General features: G+C 49.7%; 1 protein-coding gene across 1 annotated transcript in view; it reads left to right on the top strand.

Moving 5' to 3' along the window:
- Positions 1 to 14,066, top strand: part of Slit1 (slit guidance ligand 1) — a 148,560-nt gene that overhangs the window by 14,731 nt on the left and 119,763 nt on the right. The window contains 3 exon segments of the mRNA NM_022953.2: positions 685 to 756; positions 2,267 to 2,338; positions 7,376 to 7,447. Of these exon segments, the coding sequence (NP_075242.1) occupies positions 685 to 756; positions 2,267 to 2,338; positions 7,376 to 7,447 (216 nt within the window).

Here is a 14,066-nt window from a genome sequence, read left to right as displayed (position 1 = left end):
CAGGAAGGTCTATGGGCCCCTGTGTGAGACCTTCATTGGCTCTTTGTTTTTTTTCTGCTTGCACTGGGTTTGCCTGAACCCACGGCCCCCAACTCTCAGTCTGTCTTTCAGTCTCCTCAGACACTGAAGCTGACTTAGTGGGCTCTTGCTTGAGTTTGCTCCATACCTAGTCTTTTGGTCCTCAGCTTAAGTCTCATCTCCTCAGGACTCCTGAACTACGTGGCTCTCCTCTGCTTCTCCTGTCAGAATATGAACCGCTGTCATCCATGATGATACCACAGTTGTCCCCAAGAGCAGCCATGGTCCTTACCTGTTTATGCTGGTGTAACACTATGAGGCTCTCACACTATGAGGCTTTCATTTTATGGATGGGGATTCTGTGGTTTGGCTGGGATATCCCTGAATGACCCCCATGGCCTATATCCAGATTCTTTGCTCTGTGACCTGTCTCTCCATCTGGGCTGAGTCCCTGGAGTGGAACCTTGTTTGGGGTTTCTGCAAGCCTCAACAGTGAACCGTTTTTATTGTTTCTGCTGTAGGAACATGGGGTGCTCAAATGCCCCAGCCTATTGGGCTTCTTGGTGGGTGATGGGCTGCAGGGAGAGGGGATAGGCAAACGGCTTGAGCTGAGCCCTGGGGCCCAGACCACCATCTCACTACTCCCTTTCCCCTTTTCTCTGCCAGGGAACTCAATGGTAACAATATCACTCGGATCCATAAGAATGACTTTGCTGGGCTCAAGCAGCTTCGAGTGTTGTGAGTATGGGTTCCCCTGATGGTCTGCCTCTACCCTCACCCCAGGCTTGGGTCTGAGCCAAGGGCCTCCTGAGCGGTTGGAGTGGGGTGATGTTCTGACCCGAGAGCTTACTACCTCCCATGCGGCTGAAAAGAATGGGGATGGAGGACTTGGATGGTGCGCTCTTGGCCATTTCTCTCTCTGGGATGAAGGAAAAGCAGGTAGCATGAGAGTCTACAGGTCTCTGCTCCCTCATGCCTTCTCTGGTGGAACAAGTCACGGCCAGGGCCTAGATCATAGCTAGCCTTCACTCAGGCTCTAGAAGCTGAATTCCTGGATCAAGGTGTTGCAGGTTTGTTCCTGATCAGGCATTTGTACACTGCGACCTTACATGACCTGGCTCATACAGAAAGTCCTCACTGATCCCTGGGTATCAGGGACCCCCTCCCCCACAAGATTACCACATCACTGTAGCCCTGTCCCTAACAGCTCTGCCTCCAAACACATCAGGGCGTTAGATTTAACATACTGGATGGAAGGGCAGAGAACACATTACACTCCACCTTCTCCAGTGGACTCCTCCTCAGCAGAGCTTCTCCTCAGCAGGGCTCCTCAGGCCTTGGTTGAGAGGGTGATGGGAAAGGAGGACAGTAGAAGACAGGTGTGACTTTACTCAGGTGTCTGAGGATGGAGATCCTGGAAGTGGTAGGCACAGCCCTGTTGATTGAGGTGGCTGACCGGCAATGGGCCATTCGATGTGCTTGTCAGGCAAAGATGAGGTGCTCATATTGAACCCCCCATGCCCCCATCCCTCTGTGCTCTTCTGATCTTGGGGAGCAGAGGCAGCCTTGGCAAACAGACATCTGACCTCAATATCTCACCCTGTTTCAAACCCTGCCTGAAGCCCATGCAGGAACATGCAACCCATCTGCTTGGGTGTGGAGAGGGGAGAACACAGAAGGAAAAGTGCTTTAGTATCTCCAGAATGACCATGCAGCATCCCATCTCTAGGGGATGCCCTCCAGTCAGATCCTATGAAGCAGAGCGTGTTGGGGGATGGGGTGGGGGAAGATGCAGAGTCCTGTAAAGGTGGTTGGTTGGCCCCGGCACCCCACTCCTTTCTTCAGCACACAGGCCTAGGCAGAATATGGTGCAGACAGTGGGGGTGTTGTCTGGCAACTGTTGCATATATATGTGTGGACTCTGTCCAGTTGGTATGGCTTCCTGCTCCCATGCTGGCCATGTCTCTTAGATACATGCTCTGGACCGAAGGACCAGAAGCCTAGCATCTTCATCAACCATAGCGGTGAACATTGGCACTGTGCCACTCTGCTGCTGAGGAACCAGAGTTGGGGAATTTGTGAAATTGTGACCATTTTCATCTGGATCTATGTAGGGCCTGCCTCTCCCCACAACCCTCCGCCCCAGCCCACATTGCCCTGCAAAGTTCGTTGGGTTCTTACCTTTCCCAGCGGTTCCTAGGAGCCCTTGCCCAGCATCCTGTACCTATTCTGTCTCTTTGCCTCCCAGGCAGCTGATGGAGAACCAGATTGGAGCTGTGGAACGGGGAGCTTTTGATGACATGAAGGAGTTGGAGCGGCTGTGAGTACAGGGTGCGGGGTGGGGAGGGTGCTGGGGCGGACAGAGAGGGTATCAACAGGCTGATGTAAGGTCTGGGGTGCTTAGGAAGGGGACCCCAGCTTCGTCCTGCCTGACAGTGCATTGTGAGATCGTCATCAAAAGAAAAATGGAAACCAACATCCATCCCCACCCTCCAGGCAGGCCCCTGTTTGTCCCTAAGAACAGGCGGAGGAAAATGGAATTCCCTCCATCCACCTCTCCACTCATTGATTGGTGTGTTCATAAAGGACCTCACTGCCCCTGAGGGAGAAGCCTGGGGGAGGGCTCCCCCCAACCCCCGCATCCCCTGTCCCCCTACTCCAACCGGAGGCTTGCTGTCTTAGGCACAGGACCACCGCACAGCAGTGAAGAAGTGGCAGGGAGCTCAGAGCTCAGGGTCTGTGTGGAGCTCCTGGGTAGAGCCTCCAATTTTGAAGCTGGGTCTTGGTGAGCCGTCTGCATTTCACATTGGTGATCATGAAAAGGAAAAGGACCTGGTGGGTGAGGGTGGGGTAAGCACATGTCTCTTTATGGAGGTCGCCCATCTGGTCCAGCAAAAATGGTTTGGATGCAGGGGTTAGGTGGGAGAGTTCCAGAGTTCATGACCAGAAAGTTCATTTCATATTAAGGAACTGACCAGAATAATAGCTAGAAATTCATATTTCTGTATGTTCTTTGCAAATTACCAAAAATTTAGAAAAAGCCATTTGGATGGAGATAAGATGTGGTCCAGATTGAAACACCATCAACACCAGTGGGGTGTTCCCGCAGCACAAAAGAGGCAGGAAAGACAGGAAGTGAAGACTGCGTGTGTGTGTGTGTGTGTGTGTGTGTGTGTGTGTGTGTGTGTGTGTGTGTAGAGAGAGAGAGAGAGACAGACAGACAGAGACAGAGACAGAGAAACACACACATACACACATGCACAGAGAGAGACAGACAGAGAGAGAGGGAGAGGGAGAGGGAGAGGGAGAGGGAGAGGGAGAGGAAGAGGGAGAGGACAGACAGACAGACACAGAGTAGTAGAGGAGAAAACAGGTAAGACCATTAGCTCTTACATATACCAAAAGGTGAGACAATGGGCTACTTCAGCTTCATTCTCTCTCTCTCTCTCTCTCTCTCTCTCTCCCTCCCTCCCTCCCTCCCTCCCTCCCTCTCTCTCTCTCTCTCTCTCTCTCTCTCTCTGTCTGTCTCTATCTCTCCCTTGATGTTCTCACAATGAATTTCTATAGCAATTACAGCTAACACTGAGCGTCTTCCACTGCCAGGGGCTACATGGAACCCTTGGCCCTGTGGTATGTCACCTAACCCTGAGATAACTGTGCCACAAGCAGCATTCTACAGAGGAGACACCCAGGTGTCCAGAGGCTAAGCCACAAGTGCAGAGGAGGAGATTAGATCGTTTTGCCTTCAAGGCTTAGACTACTAATGAGTCGGACCTAATTAATCTCTCTCCTTTCACTTTCCTGTTAAAGAAAACAAAGCGTTAAACCAATAGAAAGGGGGCGTTAGTCTCATTGTCTTCTTGCAGCTTGGAAGCCTCCCCGCTCCTCCCAGGCCTTAAACCGAGCCGCCAGCCATCCAGTGCTAGGCCAGATGTTCATTTCTGTGTTTGCTTTCTATTAAAACTCTTACAATAAGGTACCTGGTTCTTCGGGGGCTGGCTTGGATCTACACCATTCCACCTTCCCTCTGCTTTTGCCAGGCCTTGGAGGGGAAGAGAAGGTGGGAGGGGTCTATGCTTGAGGAGGCGTGGCCAGTTGTACCTGCTGCTGCCACCTGAGGCCTGGCAGGGGCTTTATCTCTGCAGACCCTGTCCCTTCCATCTGCTTTCAGCTCCCTTTCCCTGGGCTGGGTCACCTAGGGGTGCCAGGTATGCACTGTGAAGCCCTTCAGTGAGCAGCCAGTGCAGTGGCCATCTGCTTGGATTTGTGGGGGACCCCAGGGGATCAGTTTGTGAAAGCTGTTGGGAGTGGGGAGTCAGAGTAGAAACAGTCTGTGAATATAGCGTTTTCAATTAAAATGGAAATGGACATTTATTGGCCCCTTTCCCAGCCTCACCCCTCCCCAAGAATTCCTCTATTCCTTTTGGTATAAGACAGTGACTGGGGTTCTGTATGGCTTTATTCATCCAAATCACACACACACAAACCTTTATTTTTTTGTTTGGGTTTCTTGAAGGTAGAATGAGATTTTTTTCCAGCACCTTGGAAGCAATTTGGGTGGAGAATTAAATCTTTTTACCGAATTCAACAGCTCTTCAATTGGCAGCTCTCCTCTTTTTTTCCTCTAAGATCTTCCAAAGCAGCCAACATAATTTTCATATAGATGACTCTCTTCCCGGAGGCATTTCATTCATTTGTGAATGAAATTGATTAAATCGTGTAACCCTACTTCTGAGTACCTGTGGTGTAAACAAGTTTGAGAGCAGACATAGCTGCTTCCCACAAGCTCGCAGGAAGAGCGGATATAGAAGCAGGAGTGTGAAGCCCGGCTGGTCCTGAGGTCTAAGCCATAGCCAGGTCTAGCCTGCTGCACAGAGGTCTTGGAGCATGCTCAGTTGCCTGGGCAGTCAGTTATGGCGGACAGGAGCTGGGATGGGAGCTGCAAAAGGGCACGTTTTGGGAGCCTGCATGGCTTTGAGAGTGCTCAGGCTACCACCCTCCCCTCTTGGCATCGCAGCTCTCAAAAGGGCAACTCCATGATGTCAGCAAGCCAATCTTGGGCACCTGGTAAGAGCCAAGCTATATGGCAAGATGTGGCATTAAACATTTCCTAGTGGGGTTGCTGCAAGGAGGAAGGTGTGTGCTTGGATGAGAGCATCCTTGTCACATTTGAGAGCAGGAAGCCCACCTTTTACCCTGCTTCCATCCTGTGAGGATGTCAGGAAGCATCTGCCCTGGTGCCCGGAGTGGAGAAAGGCGCAGAATGGCAGGCGCCCTCAGCTACTCTTTCCATTCTGAGGGATCCTTCTGTCTCCTATGATGAGGTTCACTCCTTCGATGTTTCCACTTTCAATTAGCCGTTGACTTCCTTTCCCTTCCCCCTTCTGAGTGTTTTCAAAAATTGAAGGCAGAAAAGTGAGAAAGTCTTGGGGGAAAACAAAACAAAACTAAACCTAGCAATTACCAGGCAGTGTAAATACCAGATTAATTTATTGGACTGGGGATAAGGGGCTGGAAGAGATCCTATGTCTGCTCTTGTTGCTTTAAGGCTTACATTGTAGTCCCTTTTCTTCCAAGGCGATGCTGTGTTTCCCTAGGAACCTGGCCATTAAAGTCAATTTCTTCCAATTGGTCCCCTAAAGCTGTAAATCTGGTGTCTGTCCTGGGCTACAACATGATGGGTCCCAGTGTGGTGACAAAGGCCATTCCCACGGATCAGATGCAAGACCACCTCGGAGGAGCTAAGCGTGGATGAGGTGGTCCTGTATGCTATGTGGAGTTCAGTCTCTTCCTCTCCGATCAGAAGAAGTTGTCAGGGTTTCTTTGGTTTTTGGTTTTGTTTTTCTTAGCTGGCTCTTCAGTCAGTGAAAGAAAACCTGGGTGGCCTGTGTGTAGCACACTGTGCTGATGCCTTGTGGAAGACTTTTGCAAAAGTCTCTCTCTCTCTCTCTCTCTCTCTCTCTCTCTCTCTCTCCCTCCCTTTCTCGCTCTCTCGCTCTCTCTCTTTTGCTCTTTCCCTCTAAAGATTTCTGTACTTTTATCTGCTACAGTTTCTCAAAAGTAACAAGGTATCTTCCCACAGCAGGTGTGGAGCCTGTCTGTGCTCCGTCTTCTCCCAGACCCAGACTTCTGGCTCCTGCCTGCGTGTAGGATGATGCTCTCATCTGCCCCTAGAAGGGCAGTTCTCAACCTGTGGGTCGTGACCTCTTTGGGGGATGACCCACCCTTGTATATCAGATATCCTGTGTATCAGATATTTCCATTATGATTCATAACCGTAATAAAATTACAGATGTGAAGTAGCAAGAAAGTAATTGCATGGTTGGACAGGACCACGCTATGAGGAGCTGCATTAAAGGGTCACAGCGTTAGGAGGCTGAGAACTACTGCCTTAAAAACTTTCCAAGCACTACCTTAGGCATTAGAAATAAAAGCATGGCGGGGGTACGGCTCAGTTTTCTAGCGCCTTTCTCACCTGCACGAGGCCTGGATTTACCTCTCAGCACTGACATAAAATCTTTACTGCTTGGCAAGGAAAAAAGCTGCCTGGAAAGGGGCATGCTGGTGTGTATCTTTTTCCTTTTAATTTGACTTTCCCCCATTTCGATTTATCTATATATCTATTTGCTGTTGAGACAGGATCTTTCTATGTATTCTTGGCTGTCCAGAAACTCACTATGTAGACCAGGCTGACCCCGAACTCACAGAGCTTTGTCTTCTTCTACCTCCAGAGTGCTGGGATTAAAGAACACCTGTGCCACTACTCCAGCACCTGAGTTCTTATTTTTAAATAATTCAGTATCTGTCTGTCTGTCTATCCATCCACCCATCACCTATCAATCATCTATCTATCTATCTATCATCTATCTATCCATCCATCCATCCATCATCTATCAATCATCTATCTACCAACAACAAAAACAAAAGAAAAACCCAGCCAGCCAGTCCAACAAACACCAATGCTCCCTGAGAGCAAGCACTGGGAAGCATTTAGATACTGGGACGTTTAGCCATCTGACCTCATTTAGGAACTAGTTCACATTTCATAAGGTCAAGGATCTAACTCCCAGCTGGGATTGTCTTGGGATCAGATCTTGGAGGGTCATGATGGGGATGATAGGAAACAAAGGAGAAAGGGCGCTGTAGATGTTTAGTTGAGAGTCTTATCCTTCTCGGTGCTGTATGGCCCAATGGGCACTCACAGGTGAACCATGCTTTAGAGAAGATGTTTGGGGGGGCTCCACTCTTGTCCTCCTGGGGCTCCATCCAGATCCTTATGATTTGGAATGCACTGCTTTCTGAGTGTCCTCTGCCATCGCCTGGCGCTTAGGTGACTCTCTCCTCTTACCTTTTCCAGACGACTGAACCGCAACCAGCTGCAAGTGTTGCCTGAACTACTGTTCCAGAACAACCAGGCTCTGTCCAGACTGTGAGTGACACATGTGGGTTGCTACCCACTGTGTGTGTGTGTGTGTGTGTGTGTGTGTGTGTGTGTGTGTGTGTGTTGGGGGGATGGAGTCAGGGCTCTGACTCTGACTCTGACCTTGGCCTCAGGCTCTATAGGAGTCTGTGTGGGAATCTGGAGGAGGGTGTGTCTGCAACTGTGCTCAGTTTGCTGCGGACCCTCTGACGCCCTCGTCGCTGCCTTTGCACGCCTGTCTTGGGTCGTACTCAGTCCACTAAACCCTTGTGAAGCTATTTCCATCTTTAGCTCCGTCTACCTTTAGAATCATGTGCTCTGGGACTGGATTTGGTATCAATGGTGTGAAGCCATGGTTTTATCGGCTGCAAAGCCGTCGTTTTATTGGCCGCCAATGCGCTCCCTCCAAGTATAAAGGACACTTGCTAATTGTTGCGCCATGATTCTCCATGGTTTTGAGTTGTTCTGCTGTCTATTCTGTTTTGTGGGATCTGGGGTTGGATGGGCTCTCAGACCACTAGGTCTTCGCTTGGCTGCCTCTGTGGTGGGGAGCTCGTTATTGGACTGCTATCTTGCATATCAGGACACTCTTTACTTTGAACCTCCCATTTGCTCTCTAATGACGAGTGTTTCTTAATTTTTCATCTATAACTACTTAGCCCAACTATGCCCTTTTGACATTGTTTTAGAGGATTTTCAAATTTTGAGTCGGGAGATTTTTGAGTTCTCTTAATGGTGGTTATTATTTTGCCAGCCTGGGGTGGGGACCTCTGCAGGGAATGGGAGACAGTCTGGGAAACAGTCCATCAAAGGTCAGATAGCCCTGGGTTTTCTCAGTGTAACCTTTTTGGAAGCCAGGATTTCTTCTTGAACTTTGTACGCTACCAGCTGAGCTGGGGTGGCCGGCCATGCCTGTCTGTCATAGCCCTGATAATGCAGGTTCCCCTGCAAGGAACTCCTGCACCTGGCACATGTGACTATGAAAGAGGCTTTACCATTGTGGAGGCAAGGTTGGAGAGGCAAAATAATATCCTTGGAGTCGATGTGAAGCGACCTTGACTCCTACCCCAAAGCTCTTCATGTTTCATACTTCAATAGGAATTTTGGAGCAAAGGTCTTCCACACTTTAACAAATATTAAGTAGCCAGACTTTGTAACCAAACCAACATATGGAAATCCACTCAAGGAGAGAGGAGCCTGAAGAAGAGGACACCTGCTCCTGGCAATCCCCTGGGCTGGGAGCCAAGGGAAGCAGTGGCCTCAAGCTCTTGTGGGGGTGGTGGTATTTCCAAGCTCTAAACTAAAGCCAGTACATCTGAATGCTTCCTGCCTTGCTTTCCAGGCATCTGTTCCTTTGCATTTGGCAGGAGGACATTTTTACGTAGGGCTATAGCCCATTGCTGGCTCTGGGCGAAGAGAGATTGTTTTCCTCAAGTCTGTCTCGCGTCCCTCCTCACTCTTTGCTTTGGTGCTGGAAATAGAACCCCGGGCCTCCGGTGTGCTGTGCACACATTCTACCGTGACACTATGCCCAGCCTCTCAGATATTTCTGAATCCCCTGTGTAAGCAAGGCACAGGAGCCAGCAGCACTCAGAAGAGAAGGCCTGTTAGCATGTTCCACCGACATCAACCAAAGACTTGAAATCATGACGGCGCCCGTGCATCCTGTGCACATCCAGCATGAGCCATCTTGAAAACCGCACCTTCTAGGGAAATGGCTGAGCAAAGTTTTATTGGTCAAGTCCTTGTTTCCTGTGCCTGGACCCCACCCAGGCGCCATGGCAGTGACTATATGGGGAACAGAGACGGGAGTATATTTTTTAAAGATTTATTTACTTATTATATATAAGTACACTGTAGCTGTCTTTCGACACACCAGAAGAGGGCATCAGATCTCATTACAGATGGTTGTGAGCCACCATGTGGTTGCTGGGATTTGAACTCAGGACCTCTGGAATAGCAGTCAGTGCTCTTGACTGCAGAGCCAACTCTTCAGCCTGAGAAGGGAGTATTTAAAGGTTTACATGCTGCTACTCTGCTTCACTCCCATCATGTTCTGCTGACATAAACATTTGATAACAAGTCCCCCAGTTGTTCTGGTCACAAAGCTCTCAGGCATGGTACCCCGAGGACTGGTAGGGGTGATGATGGGGTGGGAGGGTAAAGCATGACCATCAAGTTCCTAGCTTAAGGCGCAGCTCTCCCCCACAGCTACTGAGACGTGAGGATGTTTCTAGGTCTTTCAGTTCACTTTGCTGTCTTGCTCCTTTCTGTACCACCGAGGAGCCCAGGATGCGTCTTGGTAGCCATGACTTCATTGCTCCAACCATTTGCATTGGCCACAGTGTCAACCCTTCTTCTCCTTGTGACCACATAGATCAGATCTCTGTAGGGTCTTGGGTCCTACCTCTGGAGATTTGGGGATAGGGATTATATTGGTCCATTTTAGGCCCAACGGTGGTGGGGGTTTGTGGGGTCAGCTGGTGTTGTGATCTCACTGGAGCTGTCTCAGCTCCAGGTCCACGGCATCCCTTAAGAAGGCATGCTAAGACCAGCACCCGAGCCTTGTTTCTGGTCCCTCTGTTGACTTTCCCTTTGCTTTGGAGGGATCTGTTACTAAGCCTTTACATCTGGAGAAAATTAAAGACTTTCACGCAGATGCTCCGCTAATCAGTGTGGCAGTGGACTTGAGAGAAACCAAATGTGTTGGGGAGGGTGTGGCTGGGGTGTTCAGGTGGTACTGTCCAATTGATCTTGTCTGTGCAGCTTCTAGAAGTTAAGTGCGTCTACTGTGTGTTCTACACTAACATTCCCCTTGGTGTTGGGATAGCTTGTCCATTCCTTCCAAATGCACAGTGGATGTCCCAGAGAGGTGCTGTGTCTTGGGTCATGGAGCAGTTGGACATAAGGACTGGAATTAGACTCTGAGGGTCCATAATGAACCTGAAACTGGGCTTAAACCAGGACCTGGAATTTTTCCACCGAGTATCCACCCAGGGAGATAAAGCCCCAGCATAAAGATGCACACTGCAGTCATATTTAGAATATTGAAGAAAGCACGGGAAGAACCTTAATGCTCCATATCAGAGGAGTGGTTAGACAGATTCCAGCACAGCCGCTTGACAGAGTACTTAAGCAGTCATCAGAAACGGCCTTCATGGGAGATGTCAAATCATGCAGATGTTTGTGATATCAAAAGCCAGAGTTGTATTGATCCCTGAATTACTCTAAATAATGCTTGGAAAACGACTGCATCATTCTAGCAGGGATCGACTGCGGGTGTTTTTTTCTCTTTTGTGTTTCCCAGATGTTCTTTAAGAAGGACGTATTGTATTTATGGTAGGAAGCCTGCCAACTTTGAACAGTTATGGAAAGCCCCAGTGTCTGAATTAAAACTAACGCCGGTGGGCAGGGAGGCAGCGCTGCGGTACAATGCTCGCCCAGCACAGGAGAAGGCTCAGTGCCATAAAACCCTAAACAAACCAGTCCCAGACGCATGGCGTGGCTTCCTTTAGCCCCGTGGATCCAGCTGCTCTTTTGTGGGACCAAAATAATGTTCACGTCCCAGGGCTTGTGAGGTTGAAGAGAGATGAAAACCTTTGTGCCTTAGCACCATTAGCACTGTGGTACGGGACCGGTATCAGGAAATATTGGACATCCGTGCTGGGATTGCTCTGGGGGAACAAACCTGACTCCTATACCTCCAGCCTCAGTGACCCCGCCCTTGACACAGCTGAGTTTCCATGTTGGCTTCCCTCGTCTCTGAAGACCTGGCCTGGTCTAGAGTTGTCCTCCTTAAATTAGAATCTTAGCATCATGTCTTCACTGCACAGAGACCTGTCCTCAGCTTCTGCTTCCCACAGTTACTCTTACTTTTGTAAAGGAGGATGTAAATACCCCTGCCAAAATACGCAGAGGGGCCACAGAGGGCGGCCAGCAGAAAGACTGAAGTGTGCCTTGTGACTGTCCTCTTGGTCACATTCTTGAGTAGTGGATGGGAAGCTAGCAGAGCCCACGTAGGCAGTACTCAAACCGTAGCTAAAGTCTTTATCGTCCAATTGGGGGTCCCTTGCTTCTCCTCTTTCTTACCTTTTTTTTTTTAAATTGGTGAATGTGTGTGTGCCTTGTGTGCATGTACATGTGTGCTCATGGGTTGACTGCACACGTGCACATGTGCACGTGCGGGTACGTGTACACAAGTGTGCACGTGGGTATGGAGGCTGGAAGTTGATGTCGAGCATTTTTCTCCATTACTTTCCATCTTTTGTGTGGAGCCAGGCCCTCTTACGGAACCTGAAGCTCGTCAGTTGGCTTCCGTCAGTCTAGTGAGCCAGCCAGCATGTCCCCTGTGCTGGCTGGTTCTGTGTGTCAACTTGACACAAGCTGAAGTTATCACATAGAAAGGAGCCTCTATTGAGGAAATGCCCTCATGAGACCCAGCTGTAAGGCATTTTCTCATCTAGTGATCAAGCGGGGAGGGCCCACGGTGGGTGGTTCTATGAGAGAGCAAGCTGAGCAAGCCAGGGAGAGCAAGACAGTCAGTAACATCCCTCCATGGCCTCTGCAACAGCTCCTGCTTCCTTCCCTGTGTGAGTTCCAGTCCTGACTCCCTTTGGTGATGAGCAGCAGTGTGGAAGTGTGAGCTGAATAAACCCTTCCTTCCCCAACTTGCTTCTTGGTCATGATGTTTGTGCAGGGATAGAAACCCTGACTGAGACACCCCTTTTTATAGATGAAAGTATTCAAGGCGCAGAGACTTTGGGACATGTCCAGGAGCTGAGCCAAATTTGAACCTGCTCTGTCTGTGGCCATGACCAGCAGGGCTGGTTGAACTTAGGTAGCCTTATAGGTTCAATGTGTCCACCTGTCCAGGTGGTGACAGTCTACCACAGGTGCCGTCTGAGAGATGTGTCACACCTGAGTCTCCTGTGGGGGTGGCTGCACCTGGTGGCAGGTTACCTTGGTTTGGACCAACTTTTCACTTGTCACTCAATTCTCAGAGAGTGTAGAAATGTCATTTTCATGGACTTCCACAGAGCTCAGGTTTGGGGGTAGACAGACATGTTTGAATTCTGATAACTTCTCTATAGTGGCCAATCCCAGACTTCCCTTGGTTAGGTTGGGCCAGGTGTTTGTCTGTGCCCTAACTTGTCTCCCCAGATCTGACAGACAAGAAGTTCTCTGGGCTGGCTACATCCTTTAACCCATCTTCAAATGATGATGAGAAAAGGATACTCAGGTTCTCTGGGCTCCTGTTTAGCCTTGAAGCCCTTACGCATCCACCCCGGATTGACTTCTTGGTCTCTGCAGATTTCTGCAGGCTTGGGAGGGGCAGGCAGTGACAGAGGCAGCCCGGACATCTACTTCCCATGTGTGTACATATCCCTGTCATAAAGACTACGTTAATGCATTAACAAGGCCCTGGTGGTGGGAGCCAGGCTGTGGGGTCTGCGCAGCTCTGTGGAAGAATGACTGACCCCTGCGACCCTGTCTCAAGCTGGGTTTAATTAAACTGTCAGCACTGGTCAGAAGAACAAAGCGTCCCTTCCCGCCGCCAGGGCCCAGCCCCCATCGGAGGCAGGAGGCTACTTCCCTGAAACAAATAGCTGTACAGAAAGGATCTGCCTCGCCTCCCAGGGAAATTACCCGAAGCAGAAGGTGACCTCGCTATTGCCACACGTCCAGGCCAGGAGGCAGAACTGCTTGTCCAGTTTCTGAGAAAATGCAGACAGCTGTGTGGGAAGTGCAGCTCTGGTGGAGCCTCCTTCCCGTCCTCGCTGTCCCCCAGGAGTCTTGCTAGGTGTCCATCATTTCTTAACGTTCTCTCTTTCCAGAAAGTTCTTGAAGCTTTGTCCAGAGACAGGAAGCCTGTGAGAGGCTCACGGTGTTGATGAAAAGAAGTGGCCTCGCTTAAATGGTTAGAGGAAAAGCTGGTCCAAGTAGGGTCATCTCTAGGGGACTTTCCTGCGTCTAGCACATTCTCCTGTGTCACAAAGCTCTGGGGAGTGGCCAAGAGATGACTCAGCAGGTAAAGATGCTTGTCTACGCAAGCTGGACGACCAGTCTGACCTGGAACATGGTGCAGGAGCGAACCGACTCCTGAAAGTGGTTCTCTGATCTCCACATGCATTTCATGACATGAGCCCGTACTCGTACATTCCATGCACAGACACAATAAAAACGAAAACAGAATTAAAAAAAACAAAAGCCCAGAAAACTCCAAGCCAGGAGTAGTGGTGCACGTCTTTAATCTTAACACTCCCCAGGCAGAGGCAGATGGATCTCTGTGAGTTCAAGGCCAGCCTTGTCCACATAGAGAGTTCTAGGACAGGCAGAGCTACGTAGATAAACCTTGTCTACTACCAACAAAAAACCCAAACAAGCCAGAGAAACGCTTCTTGTCTGTCAGAGCTGAGGCAGGCTAGAATACAGACAGGCACCTGGCCCCACCTATCCGTCATGTCTGGGATTGGCCACTCTAGTGAAGTTATCAGAATTCAAACATGTCCTTCTAGCCCCCGAGCCCTGTAGATGTCCATGAAAGTGACATTTCCACATGCCACTCCAGGAGATTTGGGTGGTCCCATTTCAAACTCGTTCCCTCTTTACAAAGTTATTATTTTTTTCA

The sequence above is a fragment of the Rattus norvegicus genome, chromosome 1 (assembly GCF_036323735.1).
Source record: "Rattus norvegicus strain BN/NHsdMcwi chromosome 1, GRCr8, whole genome shotgun sequence".
NCBI lineage: Eukaryota > Metazoa > Chordata > Mammalia > Rodentia > Muridae > Rattus > Rattus norvegicus.
The sequence above is the reverse complement of the archived record's forward strand: the minus strand, read 5'-3'. Positions and strand labels throughout refer to the sequence as shown.